General features: G+C 47.5%; 1 protein-coding gene across 4 annotated transcripts in view; it reads right to left on the minus strand.

Annotated features, from left to right (window-relative positions):
• Positions 1 to 50: 50 nt before the first annotated feature.
• The window catches only part of KIF17 (kinesin family member 17), a 47880-nt gene continuing 29553 nt past the window's right edge, over positions 51 to 18377 (minus strand). For 3 of the 4 annotated variants that reach the window (XM_043573950.1, XM_043573948.1, XM_043573951.1), the window contains 4 exons: positions 6013 to 6271; positions 4680 to 4750; positions 1408 to 1525; positions 51 to 488 (listed from right to left, as the gene is read on the minus strand). In XM_043573950.1, the coding sequence (XP_043429885.1) occupies positions 310 to 488; positions 1408 to 1525; positions 4680 to 4750; positions 6013 to 6271 (627 nt within the window). In that variant the 3' untranslated portion in view covers positions 51 to 309. The remainder of the gene's footprint in view (positions 489 to 1407; positions 1526 to 4679; positions 4751 to 6012; positions 6272 to 18377) is intronic. The other variant, XM_043573949.1, reaches the window with a different exon arrangement.

An 18377-nucleotide genomic window follows, 5' to 3' on the forward strand; every position in this document is an offset into this window, starting at 1 on the left:
CCCACTCTGTCGGGGCTGCTGGTGAAAGCCTTGAGGTTTCTGAGCCCATCGAGGCACGGAGGAACACTGGTGAGGCGTGGACAGCCCGAGCGCACCTCTGCGGGGTGGCCCAGCCTCCCAAGTGCTCATGGCCTGGGCAGAGGAGGCTCTCTGGGTAACAGGGAAGGGAAAGCTCTTCCCAGGGCAAGGGGCCCCCTGGGCTCCCGGACACCGTGGGGGCAGGTGGGAGGAGGCCTGGCTGGGGCTGCCCTGGGAGGGCCTGGCAGTCTCCGGGAAGCTCAAAGGCAGGGCAGCAGCAGGAGGCCAAGTTCACAGAGGCTCACTGCCGAAGCTGCTTTTGCTTTTCTTACGCTTGACCTTGGTGAAGGGGATGTCGAGGGACTCGAGGCGGAAGGGCCGGGGCTGGGGCATTTCGGGGGCCTGGGTGGGCACGATGGCCGCGGTGGTGTTGAGTGGGGAGCTGAGGCCGGGGGGAGAGCTGTGATGCGCTGTGGAGAAGGGAGCAGAGGAGCAGGTAAGTCGGGGGTACAGAGAGGGGGAGCCCTGCCCGCTCCACCCAGCCGGAGGCCTGGTCCCACAGCTGGGCCTCCGAAAGGCTCTGGACCAGGAGTGTGGAGTTTTAAAGGCTCAGACCGAGGCAGCCTGGGACTCGAGCCAGACAAGCCTGCGTTCAGAGCCCAACTTTGGGGAGCGACTTCTCCCAGAGCCTCAGTTTCCTCATCTGCAACATGGACACAATGCCGGGTCCTCAACTGATGTTCATTTGTCTCCTGTGCCATTTTTCCCTTCCTGTTCCTCAGCTCTGCTGGATTCCACCTCTTCAGTAGTCTCAGTGCAGGACTGAGATTTGCTTTTCATTGATATTTTATTAGAAACTCTGTGGTCTTTGATTTTGGTTTTAGAAATGAAAGAACGAAGTGATTTGAGATTCTTGCTTTTAAAAGTGTTTCACCTTGGTGGCCCTGCCTGCCCCTTTGGCTCAATGGGAGAAAGCCACCACACCGGCATCTGCAGAAGCCAGTGAGCAGCTGAGCCAGACCCATGCGACACGTGCCAGGGCACCGAGCCGCGTGTCACAGGCCTGCTGGGCATCGGGGGAGGCACCAAACACGGCAGCGGTCTGCTGAGAGATGAAGGGGGACAGGAAGAGGGAGGCTGTGCGTTGAGCACGTACTACGTGCCAGGCCCGGGGCTGGGCTGCTTGCCCACCTCATTTCACCTAAGCCCCGAGAAGTAGGTATACCCAACTCAGTGCACAGCTGAGGAAACTGAGGCTCAGAGATGGGAAGGGGTTTTTAACCCGGGCCTGACGCCACTCCACCCATCACGCGACTCCCAGTCGGCAGAGGACCAGGAAGGGCTCTCTCGGGGAGCGGCTGGAGGACAGGAGGTGGGCAGGGCACTCACCGAGGCTCTTCATGAGATCCGTGCTGAGGATCTGGCTGGCTCGCTTGGACCGGAAGTAGTTGCTGGCAATGTTTTCACTGTCGCTGCGACTGAGCATCAGCTTGTAGCGGTCTTCCTCCTGCCGAGATTCCAGATCCTCGTGGGTCAAGACCCCTTGTTTGTATAGTTCTTACCTCTGCAGGCCCCGGGGGGCTGGGGGCTGCCCTGAGCCTCACTGCCCACACTCCTGGGGTGGGGTCCAGGCAGCTCAGGCCAGGAGAGCCACAGCTCCAGCCAGAGCTACCCGACCCCCCTTCCTTGGTATGGGAAGTGCCTTGTTCTCCGTCAGGGGCAAGGGCAATGCCATAGCCCCAACCCGTCTCGGCACATTCACAGAACAGGTGATACAGTACTCAGCCCATGGTCCCAACCTCTTATCATCAAGGACTGCGATTTGTCACCACTATAGTGGACTTGTTTTCCTCAGCCTGAATCTCTTCCTTCAGGGACTACCCTTCTCCCCTTTGGCATGGTCCTGCTGAGGCGATCATTCATGGCGCCCTAATACCACCGCTCCCTCTCGTCCACCCCCTTGCCGCACAACTGGGCATGTGACCCAGACCGAACCAGTCACAGAAATACATCTTCCAGGGGCGCCTGGGTGGCTCGTTCGGTCAAGCGTCCGACTTCGGCTCAGGTCATGATCTCACAGTTCGTGGGTTTGAGCCCCACATCGGGCTCTGTGCTGACAGCTCAGAGCCTGGAGCCTGCTTCAGATTCTGCATCTCCCTCTCTTTCTGCCCCTCCCCCTGCTCACACTCTGTCTCTCTCTCTCTCTCTCTCTCAAAAATGAAATAAACATTGGGGCGCCTGGGTGGCTCAGTCAGTTAAGCATCTGACTTCAGCTCAGGTCGTGATCTCATGGTTCGTGGGTTCAAGCCCCACGTCGGGCTCTGTGCTGACAGTGGGGAGCCTGCTTGGATTCTCTGCCTCCCTCTCTTTCTGCCCCTCCCCCATTAGTGTGTGTGTGCTCTCTCTCTCTCTCTCAAAAGTAAGTAAACATTAAAAATACTTTTTTGGGGGATGCCTGGGTGGCTCAGTCGGTTGAGTGTCCGACTTCGGCTCAGGTCATGATCTTACAGTTCATGAGTTCGAGCCCCGTGTCAGGCTCTGTGCTGACAGCTCAGAGCCTGGAGCCTGCTTTGGATTCTGTGTCTCCCTCTCTCTCTGCTCCTCCCCTGCTCACATGCTTTCTCTCTCTCTCAAAAATAAATAAATATTTTTTAAAAAGTTTTTTTAATAAATTTTTTTTTCCTGGACATAGTCATTGGTCTAAGAGCAGGCCCCTCACCCAGGCCGACTGATCAGAATCTTCCCACAAGTGTTGGTTAAGATGTGGTAAGAGACTGGGTCTCTTCCTCTTGGATCACCAATCGCCAGTGGCCACCTTTCCTGCCACGTAGCCAAAGCCTGCCTGAGTCTGAAGCTAACATAACAAGGGAAGCAGAACCAAGAGGTGGAGAAACACACAGAAAAGTGTGGTGCTTCACAGGGAAGTTTTCTGACCTCTGCTTTGAGGAGGTACATTTCTGTTGTCATACAAAACGTGGGAGATATGAGAATAAAGTGACTTTAGAATCCCAATTACTGTTTCATAAATCCCTGAGGGCCCTTTGGTCCAAAGACACCAGCAAGGGTCCAGGGAACCAGAATGTACTGCCTGGCCTCTGGGGTTGAAGACAAAGCTTCTGTCCTTCACCAGCAGGAGGGGCTGCCTCCTACTTTCCCTTTGGCCACAAGGGCCTTTGAATGAGGGCCAGAGGCGGTGCAGGCTCTGGGCGCCAGAATTACATAGAAAGGATCCAGGCTCAGACTCCTGCGTAGGTCCTTTTTTTTTTTTTTTTTTTTTTTTTAAAACACTGCAGCACTTTTTCCCCACACAGTGACATGTTGCTGGGGCCTAATGTTCTCCACATGACAGTAGAAAACTAAAATTTGTCATCTCTTAAAGAATTGAGAATTGTGTACAAAAACATAAATTAAAAGCATGAATAGGGGCGCCTGGGTGGCGCAGTCGGTTAAGCGTCCGACTTCAGCCAGGTCACAATCTTGCAGTCCGTGAGTTCGAGCCCCGCGTCAGGCTCTGGGCTGATGGCTCAGAGCCTGGAGCCTGTTTCCGATTCTGTGTCTCCCTCTCTCTCTGCCCCTCCCCCGTTCATGCTTTGTCTCTCTCTGTCCCAAAAATACATAAACGTTGAAAAAAAAAAAGCATGAATAAATCTACAGTTGTGAATGCAAACCATTTTCCAACGCAAGGCAATTAACAACCCTTGGTGTTCTGCCAGGAAAACATCAGGTAAGAAAGGAAAGTGGGTCCTAAGGCTCAGACCTTCCCAAACCCTGTCAGACCAGCAAGACAGAAATGACCACTGGTCCAGGACTCCTGCCAGCCTCTAGCGAAATCCTGGGACAGGCAGCTCTCAACACATTAATACCCTGCACGGATCAAGAACTTCATGGTAGGGGTGCCCGGGTGGCTAAGTTGGTTGAGTGTCCGACTTCGGCTCAGGTCATGATCTCACCGTTCGAGCCCCTTGTCAGGATCTGTGCTGACAGTTTGGAGCCTGGAGCTGCTTTGGATTCTGTGTCTCCCTCTCTCTCAAAATTAAATAAACTTTGAAAAAAAATTAAAAGAGAAAAAAGAACCTCATGGTCTAGGGGCACCTGGGTGGTTCAGTCGGTTGAGCATCCGACTTCGGCTCAGGTCATGATCTCACAGCTCACAGGTTCAAGCCCCGCGTCAGGCTCTGTGCTGACAGCTCACTCAGAGCCTGGAGCCTGCTTCAGAGGCTGTGTCTCCGTCTCTCTGTGCCCCTCCCCCGCTCATGCTCTGTCTTTCTCTCTCTCTCTCTCTCTCTCTCTCTCTCTCTCTCTCTCTCTCAAAAATAAACATTTAAAAAAAAAAGGAAAAAGAAATTCATGGACTCGCCGATTCTCAAACCAATGGATTTCTCTTCCATAAGCAGTTTCTCCACCTCGGCCACAAAGTGACTGAGATGCATGTACCAAGGGTTTAAATCAAAGATATGTACGTGGTACTGAACATATACCAATGGAACAGTTAACCTGGACACAAGGTCAAGATCAGCAACAAGTTCTACAATCCAGTGATGATACCAGATCCAAGAACTGAAGAAGCAGCCCAGTGCCCTATAGTAACGCTCACCCACTGCACGGTGGGGACGAAGCCCCGCCAGCTCCCCACGCCTCGCCCCCTCTCACAGAGGCCTTACCATGCCTGCTTCACCGTTGTCTGCGGCAGAGGTTTTGCGGACAACCTTGTTCTGTGGCCCTGTTGGAACTGCTATGAGAAACAAAAGCCCAAGTCACTGCTGCCTGGTCTGAGTGCCAGAGGGACAGGGTGGGTGGCAACAGGTCCCCGAGCTGGCAGGTCAGGCCTGGCTCAGGCCCGGGACCAGGGGGGTACAATTCCCAGCCCGAACCAAGGGATGACTTTGGGAAACAGACAATGGGAGGGCTCAGATGTCAAAGCAGCCACTCCCCTGCTTCTAACAGCACAGCAGGCTGGTGGGGGCAGGGGGAACCCCGGGAAGTGGAGCTGGCTGGCCTTCGGGCAGGGGTAGCGTCAGTGCCATCCATAAACATCAGGGATGCGGGACCTAAACGAACATTCTCTTGACAGCGGGGGAGGCCCGCTGGGGGCCCCAGGGGACATAAGACGCTACTGCTCCCTAAGTGCTCCCAGACTCATCGGAGGTGGAGGGGCCTTCCAGACCACCAGCCCCTCCTTTGTGAAGATCAGGGACCAAGGCCCAGAGACAAACAGTGACCTTCATAAAGTCCCACAGAAGTCAGTGGCAAAAGCACAAGGTGAGCCAGGCCTGGAACTCTGAACGGCCCGGTCCTATCCCCGGTCCTACAACTCCCTGCTCTGCCTGGGACTCTGGCTAAGTCGCTCACTCCGAGATTCCATCTCCCGAAATGTAAAATCTTTGTCCTCCATGGGGTTGCTGGGGGGTAATGCTGGGGGACAATCATGACAGTGGTAGAATGTACCACGGGGGCACCTGGGTGGCTCCGTCGGTTAAGCCTCCGACTCCAGCTCAGGTCATGATCTCACAGTCCGTGAGTTCGAGCCCCGTGTCGGGCTCTGTGCTGACAGTGTGGAGCCTGGAGCCCACTTCCAGTTCTGTATCTCTCCCTCCCTCTGCCCCTCCCCTGCTCACATTCTTTCTCTCTCTCTCTCTCTCAAAAATAAATAAACATTTTAAAAAAATGTACGGTGCACTTGGCACGTGCCGGGCATGGTGCTAAGGGTTTTATGGGCATTAACGCGTGTTAAGCCACCCAGCAATGTCTACGGAAGGTGCGGTCACTAATCCCCATTTCACAGACGAGGACACTGAGTCCCAAAGGGGTCACACGGGGCGTGGTGGAACCCGAATTCCAACCCACACGGCTTCTCCCTCAGGCCCCCCATCGCTTTGGAGCCCGGAGCCCCGGGCCTGCTGCGCCCACAGCCAGCAGGGCGGGAGCCCGGGCTCCGGGTCAGCCTGCAGGAGGGCAAACCGTGGGGAGGAGCGAGGGGACGGCCAAGCGCCTGACCTACTGGGAGGCTGGTTTTTACGATGATGGGCTCAGGGATCTTCCAGAAGCCGTTGTCCTCATCCCAGCAGGACTCGCGCCGGATCTTCTCCAGGTTGCTGTAGTTGCAGTCACGGCGGATGAGAGGCTGCACCTGCTCCAGGAGCTGCTGGAGGAGCATGGAGTCCCGCTCCTGCCGGCGGATGGTGGCCAGGTAATCGATCTTTTCCAGCTCGAACTCCGACTGCAGGTCCTTGATTTCCACCTCCGCTGCCCGAAGCTGAAAGCAGGGGGTGACGATCTCGAGCAGGGAAGACACAAGCCCTTTTATCCACCCTCGGCACCCACTGCCCGAGCCTTCAGCCGGCCACCTGTCCTCTGTTCGCCGATCCGCTCATCCACCCGCGCCCGCCTCCCGTCTGTCCACCAGCACTAAACGAGCACCTACTGTGTCCACAGCCCTTAAGAAAACAGGAAAAGAACTTGCTCCTTAGCCCCACCCCCCCCCATGCCAGCCCTCGGAGACGACCCCACACAAACATATTTTATCTAGGAGCCTCTTAGAAGGCTCCACACATAACACTGCGCAGTCACCACTTCTTAAAAAGACTCAGAGACTTGTATAAGTCCTTTTCCTAAGGGGAGCAGAGCCGTAAACTCTCAGACTCAGTGCTCACAGTCAAGTTACGACGTGACAGACATTGGCTTAAGAGTCAGACCCATCCTGATTTGACCATGGATTCTAGACTTTTGTGATCTGCCCTGGTCACAGGTGACTCCCAGCTGCAACTGTAACCATGCTCTCCCTGAGCCCCAAGATTCCTGGGTGCACAGTCTGTTTCCTTAAAGAGCAGGTACAGTTCGATTAGTGAAGGAGGATGTTTCTAATTCATGGGAATGGTCATCACATGTAACCAGTTGAAAGCAGAGGCTATCTGGTAGGACACAGGTGGGCAATTAATGCTCTATTTCTTGAGGCACCTGGGTGGCTCAGTTGGTTAAGCATCTGATTCTTGATTTCTGCTCCGGCCATGATCTCACAGTTCATGGGTTCGAACCCTGCGTCAGGCTCTGCACTGGCAGTGCAGAACCTGCTTGGGATTCTCTCTCTCCCCTTCTCTCTCTCTCTCTCTCTGCCCCTCCCCTGCTCCCCACTCACACGTGCTCTCTCTCTCTCCCTCTCAAAATAAATAAATAAACTTAAAAAATATATTAAATCCGTGTTCCAATCCATGAACATGGGATGTCTTTCCATTTATTTAGGTATTCTTAATTTCTTTCAGCAGTGTTTTCTAATTTTTGGCATATAGTTTTACCCTTCTTTTGTTACATTTATTCCTAAGTAGTTTATTCTTTTTGATGTGTTATAAATGGAATTGTTTTCTTAATTTTATTTGCAGGTTGTTCATTGAGAGTATGTAGAAATATAATTGCTTTTTGCTTATTAATCTTGCATCCTGCAACCTTGCTGAAGTAGGTTTTTTTTTTTTTAGTGGATTCCTTAGGATTTTCTACATAAGATGATGTCATCTGCACATAGAAATCCTTGTACCTATTCCCTTCCAAACTCCATGCCTTTTAAATCACTTTCTTGCCCAAGTGACCTAGCTAGAACCTTCAGCCTACTGTGAAATAGAAGTGCTGACAACAGACACCCTTGTCTTCTTTGTCATCTTAGGGGGAGAGCATTAAGTCTTTCACCATTGAGTATGATGTTTTCTGTGGATTTTTCATAGGTGCCCTTTATCAGAATAAAGAAGTTTCCTTCTAGTTCTAGTTTCCTGGGTGTTTTTATCATAACAGATGTTGGTTTTTTCAAATGCCTTTTCTGCATCTACTAAGATGATCATATGGGTTTTGTCTTTTATTCTATTGATATGGTATATTGCATTAATTGATTTTTGGGTACCAAACTAACCTTGCATTCCTAGGATAAATCCTACTTTGGCATGATGTACAATCTTTTTACATGTTGTTGGATTTGGTTTGCTAGAATTTTGTGGAGCATTTTGTCTCTATATTTGTAAGAAATATTAGTCTGTAGTTTTCTTGTTATGTCTTTCTATGGTTTTGTTATCAGGTGATACTGGACCTAAAGAATGAATTAAGAGGTGTTCCCTTCTAGTTCACATGACTTTTTAAAGATACTTTTTAAAGCCCTAGTCTTCACTTTACAAATAAAATCCAGTGAGAAGATGTAATGGGAGAGGATACCCCACAGAGGAAAGCAAATACAAGAAAATATCTAGGTGGGAAAGTAACAAGACTATGTTCAAAACCTATGTGAGGAAATTTATAAAACACTCCTGAGTGACATAAAAATTGATCTGAACTAACAGAAGATATACCGTGTTCCTGGATGTGAAAATCCAAACTCATAAACATACCAATACTCTCAAGCTAATTTATAAATATAACATGATTCTGCCACAAGTGCCACCAATTTTTTTCTTTGTTTCTCTTCATTTTTTTTTTAATGTTTTCATTTATTTTTGAGACAGAGCATGAGCAGAGAAGGGGCAGAGAGAGAGGGAGACACAGAATCTGAAGCAGGCTCCAGGCTCTGAGCTGTCAGCACAGAGCCTGACGTGGGGCCCTAACTCCCAAAGCGCGAGATCATGACCTGAGTCAAAGTTGGACGCTTCACCGACTAAGCCACCCAGGCGCCCCATAAAAAGTCAATTAATTTGACAAAGTAAAACTTAAAAAAAAAAACAACTTGTGCGTGGCAAAAATACCATAAAGCATAGTAAAAAGACAAATGAAATTGGAACAGAAATCTTTCTACCTTACATCACAGAGGAAGAAATTGGCGACCGACCAAGGAATATGAATATCCGTAATATAAATTACTCCTGCTGTAAAGAGCTTCTACAAGCGGAGAAGGAAAGGAAGCAGCATCCTTACGGAAAAGGGGTCAAAAGACTTGGGATGAGCACTGGGTGTTGTATGGAAGCAAATTTGACAATACGTTATATCAAATACATACATACGTACATACATAAAGCGAGCCCAGTTCAGAGGGGGAGAACTGCAGCTGTCCCTAAAACATAGGAAGGAATGGCTCAGCCTTGCTCAACAGTAAGCAAAAGGCACATTGCTGAGGCTGTGAGAAAGCGCACTGGTACGGACTAGTGGAAACGCAAAGGGATTCACCCTCAGGGAGGAGAAGTTGGCAAAAGCTACCAAAGTCACATATGCTTTCCTCTCCGTCCAGCTGGAGGAATCGATTCCAATGTATACCTACCCTAAATACAAAAGCAGTGTGCACAGGTTATTCACTACACAGCACTTTTCCCTGACAAAAGATAGAAAACAATCCAAATGTCCATCAAGAGAGGGCTGTTGGAGGGGCGCCTGGGTGGCTCAGTCGGTTAAGTATCTGGCTTCAGCTCGGGTCGTGATCTCACAGTTTGTGGGTTCGAGCCCCACGCTGGGCTCTGTGCTGACAGCTCAGAGTCTGGAGCCTGTTTCAGATTCTGTGTGTGTGTGTGTGTGTGTGTGTGTCTCAAAAATACATAAACATTGTAAAAAAAAGAGAGAGAGAGAGGGCTGTTGGAATAAACAATGACACACCCTCACAGTGGAGCAGCACCCAGCAGTAAAAAGGAATGGCATATTTCTAGATACCGCTGCCGAGGGACCTCCAGGATGGATCATCATGTGAAAAAGACGAGGCGGAGGAAAGTATGTTTGTAGCTACTTTTTCTAAGAAGAGGGAGGGCATGTACATGTATGCACAGCAGATTTGTACACACACACACGTATCTATTTGTATTAAAAAACAAAAGTGGGGTGCCTGGATGACTCATTCCATTAAGCATCCGACCCTTGATTTCGGCTCAGGTCATGATCTTGCAGTTTGTGGGTTTGAGCCCCTCATCAGGCTCTGCACTGACAGCACGGAGCCTGCTTGGGATTTTCTCTCTCTCCACCTGCCCCCTCTCTCTCTGCCCCTCTCCTGCTTATGTGCTCTCTCTCTCTCTCTCTCTGAAGAATAAATAAATTTTTTAAAAAGTTAAAAAAAAGTTCTGGATACCTGGGGATAATGACAGGGGATAAATCTGATTCTCTCCAGACAGGCCCTCCAAAACAACACACTGAGCAAGGAGAGAAAATAAAACCACCCTGAGCCCAGCCTCATGACCCAAAGACAGAACACCAGCTGCTTCAAAATAACCAGAAGTCCAGCAGACAGCTCGTGGGCCCACCCCACAGCAGGGAGGAGCAGAAAGCACCCAGGAAAGTGTGCAAGGGGGAAGGCAGGGTGATGAAAGGCAGATAAAATCGCCCCCCAAAAGAGAGAGCCCCACTCTGAGTGGGAAAATACCAATAATGGATCTGATACGGCAAAACTGATGGAAGAGACTGGAATGTGGGCTGGTCTCTGCAAGACTGAGTCTCTGCAAGTCTCTGTAGAGACTGAGGGGTTAGTCTCTGCAAGGCTTGGCTTCTGGAGGGTGCTTAGAGATGGGAGGCCCCTGGAGGTGGAAATTAGAAGTCCTGCAGAAACAAGAGAAAATGCCAAAAGACACAATGACCCCTCCCACAGAGAGGGAGGGAGTGAGAATGAGTGGGGGAGGGGCAGAGAGCGAGGGAGAGAGAGGGTCTGAAGTGGGCTCTGCCCTGACAGTAGCGAGCCCAATGCAGGGTTTGAACTCATGAACCGTGAGATCATGACCTGAGCTGAGGTCGGGACACTTAACTGACTGAGCCACCCAGGCACCCCTGTGAATATGTTATCTTATGCAGTAGAAAGCACTTTGCAAATGGAAGTAAGGTTATTCATCTGTTGACTTTATCTTTTTTTTTAATTAAAAATTCTTTTTGGTAACATTTATTATTGAGAGACAGAGAGAGACACGGCACGAGCATGGGAGGGGCAGAGAGAGGGGGAGACACAGAATCGGAAGCAGGCTCCAGGCTGTGAGCTGTCAGCACAGAGCCCGACGCGGGGCTCGAACTCCCGAACCGCGAGATCATGACCTGAGTCAAAGTTGGACGCTTAACCGACTGAGCCACCCAGGCGCCCCCTAAGCTGTTGACTTTAAACCAGGGAGATCACCCCGGGTCATCTGGTGAGCCCAGTGTAACCACACGGGCCTCGCAGGAGGGGAGCAGAGAGCCAGTCTTTTAAAGGACTGGCCTTAGAAGAGATGCTTTAGACAAAGGAGACAAGAGTAGAGTGAGAGAGCTGAAGTCTGGGAGGAGCTGGCCGTGGCTGTCTTTCAGGGGGGCCACGAGCTGGGAAAGGCAGGCAGCTTCTAGAAACAGAATGACCCCCAGCGGCCAGCCAGTGAGGAAATGGGAACCTCAGTCCTACAACCACATAGGCTAGAATCCTGTCAACAGGCGTCCTAGAAACAGATTCTTTCCTAGCACCTCCAGAAGGAAACTGACCCTGCCAACACCTGGCCTTAGCCTTGTGGAATTCTAAGCAGAAGAACCAGCCATGCGGGAGCTGGATCCTGACCCACAGAACTGCGAGATAATAAATTTGCGTTCTTTTAAGCAGCTCTCTTTGTGGGGATATGCCAGCCACCGCAGCAATAGGGGACAGCGTGTATTTAACACTGCACTTCACCATACGAACAGAAGAGTGTGCTATCGACTGAGCAAACCTAGCCAGCAGCCCAAACCTTCACCTCTGCTTCCAGCTGGTACCGAAAGTGCAGAAAACACAAGACATTGCGAAATAAACAGAAAAGAGCAGAGGCAGCTAATCAAAGTTACTATGAGAAACAGAAAATGAAAATCAAAGCATTTCAGAAGAAAATTCGCCCCAGAGCACAAGCACGCAGAACCAAAATGTTACCCAGCATCCCAACGTGCACAAAGTCTCCTTAAATTCACATAGGGAAATTTCAAATCAGCAATCCAAACACTTAAAGTGGAAATGGATGAAAAAGTGAAGAAGATGTAAAATGAGACATTAACCAAACTCCAGAAAGAATTTAAAAAGTTTAAAAATTAAAGAAAAGTTACAAGCTATCCTGGGAAGAACAGATTTGGCTGAAAACATAAAAAAGGTATTGAGAAAAACCATGAGGGGCGCCTGGGTGGCTCCGTCAGTTAAGGGTCCGACTTCAGCTCAGCTGATGATCTCACGGTTCATGAGTTCAAGCCCTCATGGGGTTCTGCGCTGACAGTGTGGAGCCTGCTTGGGATCCTCTCTCTCTCTCTCTCTCTCTCTCTCTCTCTCTCTCTCCCTCCCTCCCTCCCTCCCTCTCTCTCTCTCTCTCAAAATAAATAAATAAACTTAAAAGAAAAAGAAAAAGCATGAAAATAGCCAAGAAAATTTAAAAACTACAGAGGTTCAAAGAGAAAAGCATCAGCTTCCACTTTGGCGAGATGGTTTGGTTGGTGGTGTGGGTGGGGATGAGGGTTAGCCGAGGGGGATGTGATGGGGCCCAGGGCGCCCGAGGGCGCTCCGAGGGAAGCAGGTGCCAACTCGTCCTCCTCTCTCTTGTCCTCACTCCCTGCGCTCAGTCCATTCACCTCTTTTCTGCTCCTGGAGCCACTGACATTCTCGGCACTGGCCCCTCTCGGCCTGGAAGCCTCTTCCTTCAGGTCACGACATACGGCAGGGCCCGGCCTTTCTTAATGCTCAGGTCCCACCTCAGAAGTCACCGCCTCCGTGAGAACCTCCCTGCCCCCCACCCAAGGTGGCCCCAGGAACTTCTGGGGTTCTCTTAATGCTCAGTTCCTTGATGAGGGTGCTGGGTTTATGGGCGCATTCACTTGGCGGAAATGAATTATGTCGCACATTTGTGATTTGTATGTTTATACTTCAATCAAAATGAAAAGAAAAAGGAGTGGGTGGGTGGCTCGGTTAGTTAAGCGTCCGACTCTTGGTTTCGGCTCAGGTCATGATCTCACGGTTTGTGAGTTCGAGCCCTGCATTGGGCTCCGTGCTGAAAATCCGGAGCCTGCTTGGGATTCTCTCTCTGCCTCTCTCTCTGCCCCTCCCTCCCTTGCTCTCTCTCTGTGTCTTAAAATAAATAAAAAACCTTTTTGGGGCGCCTGGGTGGCTCAGTCGGTTAAGCGTCCGACTTCAGCTCAGGTCATGATCTCACAGTTTGTGAGTTCAAGCCCCGCGTAGGGCTCTGTGCTGACAGTTCAGAGCCTGGAGCCTGCTTCTGATTATGTGTCTCCCTCTCTCTGCTCCTCCCCTGCTCATGCTGTGTCTCTCTCTCTCTTCTTTGAAAATAAATAAAAACATTAAAAAAAAAAAAAAAAAAAAAAAAACCTTTTTGCAGCAGACCTCCACAGAAACTTGGCCGGCCAGAAAGGAGGGGCAGGATATATTCAATGCACTCAATCAGAAAAATATGCAGCCAAGAATTCTTTTTTTTTTTTTTTAATTTTTTTTTTTAACGTTTATTTATTTTTGAGACAGAGAGAGACAGAGCATGAATGGGGGAGTATCAGAGAGAGAGGGAGACACAGAATCCGAAACAGGCTCCAGGCTCTGAGCGGTCAGCACAGAGCCCGACGCGGGGCTCGAACTCACGGACCGCGAGATCATGACCTGAGCTGAAGTCGGACGCTTAACCGACTGAGCCACCCAGGCGCCCCAGCCAAGAATTCTTTATCCAGCAAGGCTGTCACTCAAAATAGAAGGAGAGATAAAAAGTTTCCCAGGCAAACAAAAATTAAAGGAGTTTGTGACTACTAAACCACCCCTGCAAGAAATTTTAAGGGGGACTCTCTGAGGGGAGAAAAGATGAAAATATAAATAAATAAGTAAATAAATAAATAAATACCAAAAGCAACAAAGATTAGAAAGGACCAGAGAACACCACCAGAAACTCCAACTCTACAAGCATCACAATGGCGATAAATTCGTATCTTTTAGTACTCACTCTAAACGTCAATGGACTCAATGCTCCCATCAAAAGATATAGGGTAACAGAATGGATAAGAAAACAAGATCCATCTACATGCTGTTTACAAGAGACCCACTTTAGACCTAAAGACATCTTCAGATTGAAAGTCAGGGGATGGAGAACCATCTATCATGCTAATGGTCAACAAAAGAAAGCCGGAGTAGCCATACTTATATCAGACAATCTAGACTTTAAAATATAGACTGTGTCAAGAGATGCAGAAGGGCATTATATCATAATCAAGGGGTCTATAGACCAAGAAGACCTACCAACTGTAAACATTTATGCGCCAAATGTGAAAGCACCCAAATATATAAATCAATCACAAACATAAAGAAACTCATCGATAGTAATACCATAATAGTAGGACACTTCAACACCCCACTCACAGCAATGGACAGATCATCTAAGCAGAAAATCAACAAGGAAACAATGGCTTTGAATGACACACTGGGCCAGATGGACTTAACAGATATATTCAGAACATTTCATCCTAAAGCAGCAGAATATACGTTCTTCTCCAGTGCACATGGAACGTTCTCCAGAATAGACCACATACTGGGATACAAATCAGCCCTCAGCAAGCACAAAAAGGTCGAGTTCATACCGTGCATATTTTCAGACCACAATGCTATGAAACTGGAAATCAACCACAGCAAAAAAAATTGAAAAGGTAACAAATACTTGGAGACTGAAGAACATCCTACTAATGAATGAAGTTAAAGAGGAAATTGAAAAGTATATGGAAGCCAATGAAAATGATAACACCACAACCCAAAACCTCTGGGACGCAGCAAAGGCGGTCATAAGAGGAAAGTATATAGCAATCCAGGCCTTCCTAAAGAAGGAAGAAAGATCTCAGATACACAACCTAACCTTACGCCTTAACGAGCTGGAAAAAGAACAGCAAATAAAACCCAAAACCAGCAGAAGACATGAAATAATAAAGATTACAGCAGAAATTAATGCTATCGAAACCAAAAAAACAATAGAACAGATCAATGAAACGAGAAGTTGGCTCTTTGAAAGAATTAACAAAATTGATAAACCACTAGCCAGTCTGATCAAAAGGAAAATGGAAAGGACCCAAATAAATAAAATCAAGAATGAAACAGGAGAGATCACAACCAACACAGCACAAATAAAAACAATAATAAGAGAATATTATGAGCAATTATATGCCAATAAAATGGACAATCTGGAAGAAATGGACAAATTCCTAGAAACATATACACTACCAAAACTGAAACAGGAAGAAATAGAAAATTTGAACAGACCCATAACCAGTAAGGAAATCGAATTCGTAATCAAAAATCTTCCAAAAAACAAGAGTCCAGGGCCAGATGGCTTTCCAGGGGAATTATACCAAACATTCAAGGAAGAGTTAACACCTATTTTCTTGAAGCTGTTCCAAAAAATAGAAAAGGAAGGGAAACTTCCAAACTAATTCTATGAAGCCAGCATTACCTTGATTCCAAAACCAGACAGAGACTCCACGATAAAGAACTATAGACCAATTTCCCTGATGAACATGGATGCAAAAATCCTCAACAAAATATTAGCCAACCGGATCCCACAATACATTAAAAAAAATTATTCACCATGACCAAGTGGGGTTTACGCCTGGGACACAGGGCTGGTTCAATATCCGCAAAACAATTAATGTGATTCATCACATCAATAAAAGAAAGGACAAGAACCATATGATCCTCTCGATAGATGCAGAGAAAGCATTTGACAAGATATAGCATCCTTTCTTGATAAAAATCCTCAAGAAAGTAGGGATAGAAGGATCATACCTTGAGATCATAAAAGCCGTAGATGAACGACCCAATGCTAATATCATCCTCAATGGGGAAAAACTGAGAGCTTTCCCCCTAAGGTCAGGAAGAAGACAGAGATGTCCACTCTCGCCACTGTTATCCAACATAGTATTGGAAGTCTTAGCCTCTGCAATCAGACAACACAAAGAAATAAAAGGCATCCAAATTGGCCAGGAGGAGGTCAGACTTTCACTCTTCGCAGATGACATGATACTCTATATGGAAAACCCTGAAGATTCCACCAAAACACTGCTTGAATTGATTCATGAATTCAGCAAAGTTGCAGGATATAAAATCAATGCACAGAAATCGGCTGCATTCCTATATACCAACAATGAAGTGACAAAAAGAGAAATCAAGTAATCGATCCCATTTACAATTGCACCAAAAACCATAAAATACCTAGGAATCAAATCTTACCAAAGAGGTGAAAAATCTATACACTGAAAACTATAGAAAGCTTATGGAAGAAATTGAAGAAGACGCAAAAAATGGAAAAAGATTCCATGCTCCTGGATAGGAAGAACAAATATTGTTAAAATGTCTATACTACCCTTAAAAAAAAGAAGGTGGGGAGGTGCCTGGGTGGCTCAGTCAGTTAAGCATCTGGCTTCCGACTTCGGCTCAGGTCATGATCTCACAGCCAGTGAGTTCGGGTCCCACACTGAATTCTGTGCTGACAGCTCAGAGCCTGGAGCCTGCTTCAGATTCTGTGCCTCCCTCTCTCTCTGCTCCTCCCCCACTCACGCTCCCTCTCTCTCTGTCTCAAAGATGAATAAATGTTAAAAAAAAATTTTTTTTAATGTTGATACTACCCAAAGCAATCTACATATTCAGTGTAATCCCTATCAAAATAACACCAGCATTCTTCACAGAGCTAGAACAAATAATCCAAAAATTTGCATGGAACCAGAAAAAGCCCCAAATAGCCAAAGCAATCTTGAAAAAGAAAACCAAAGCAGGAGGCATCACAATCCTGCACTTCAAGCTATACTACAAAGCTGTAATAATCAAGACAGTATGGTACTGGCACAAGAACAAACACTCAGATCAATGGAACAGAATAGAGAACCCAGAAATGGACCCACAAACGTATAGCCAACTAATCTTTGACAAAGCAGGAAAGAACATCCAATGGAGTAAAGACAGTCTCTTCAGCAAATGGTGCTGGGAAAACTGGACAGCGACATGCAGAAGAATGAACCTGGACCACTTTCTTACACGAGACACAAAAATAAACTCAAAATGGATGAAAGACCTAAACGTAGGACAGGAAGCCATCAAAATCCTCGAGGAGAAAGCAGGCAAAAACGTCTTTGATCTTGGCCGCAGCAACTTCTTACTCAACACGTCTCCGGAGGCAAGGAAAACAAAAGCAAAAATGAACTACTGGGACCTCATCAAAATAAAAAGCTTCTGCACAGCGAAGGAAACAATCAGCAAAGCTAAAAGGCAAAAGACGGAATGGGAGAAGATATTTGCAAATGACATATCAGATAAAGGGTTAGTATCCAAAGTCTATAAAGAACTTATCAAACTCAACACCCCAAAAACAAATAATCCAGTGAAGAAATGGGCAAAAGACATGAATAGACACTTCTCCAAAGAAGACATCCAGATGGCCAACCGACACATGAAAAAATGCTCCACATCACTCATCATCAGGGAAATACAAATCAAAACCACAATGAGATACCACCTTACACCTGTCAGAATGGCTAACATTAACAACCCAGGCAGCAACAGATGTTGGCGAGGATGCAGAGAGAGAGGATCTCTTTTGCATTGTTGGTGGCAATGCAAGCTGGCGCAGCCACGCTGGAAAACAGTGTGGAGGTTCCTCAAAAAACTAAAAATAGAACTACCCTACGACCCAGCAATTGCACTACTAGGCATTTATCCATGGGATATAGGTGTGCTCTTTTGAAGGGACATATGTACCCCCGTGTTTATAGCAACACTATCAACAATAGCCAAAGTATGGAAAGAGCCCAAATGTCCATCGATGGATGAATGGATAAAGAAAATGTGGTATATATACACAATGGAGTATTACTCGGCCATCAAAAAGAATGAAAAGTTGCCATTTGCAACCACGTGGATGGAACTGGAGGGTATTATGCTAAGAGAAATTAGTCAGTCAGAGAAAGACAAAAATCATATGACTTCACTCATATGAGGACTTTAAGAGACAAAACAGATGAGCATAAGGGAAGGGAAGCAAAAATAATACAAAAACAGGGAGGGGGACAAAACAGAAGAGACTCATAAATATGGAGAACAAACTGAGGGTTACTGGAGGGGTTGTGGGAGGAGGGATGGGCTAAATGGGGAAGGGGCACTAAGGAATCTACTCCTAAAATCATTGTTGCAGTATATGCTAACTAATTTGGGTGTAAATTTAAAAAAATTTAAATTAAAAAATAAAAATAAATAAGCAAATAAATAAATTAAATAAATAAAAACCTTTAAAAAATGAAAAAATAAAAATAAAGCCGCTCTCCCCTAGTATTCTCTTCACGGCACTCCCACCGGCTGGCACTGTCCTCTGGTTTCTCTGCTGTGCTCTGTGTCATACACGCCCTCCCAGCACAGACACGTCTGTCGCTGTGACTGCTTCCACGGCAGGCCCGGAACTCTGAACGCCCGCGGGCGGGGTGGGGCGGGCAGGGCT

This window comes from Prionailurus bengalensis, chromosome C1 (assembly GCF_016509475.1).
Source record: "Prionailurus bengalensis isolate Pbe53 chromosome C1, Fcat_Pben_1.1_paternal_pri, whole genome shotgun sequence".
Classification (NCBI taxonomy): Eukaryota; Metazoa; Chordata; class Mammalia; order Carnivora; family Felidae; genus Prionailurus; species Prionailurus bengalensis.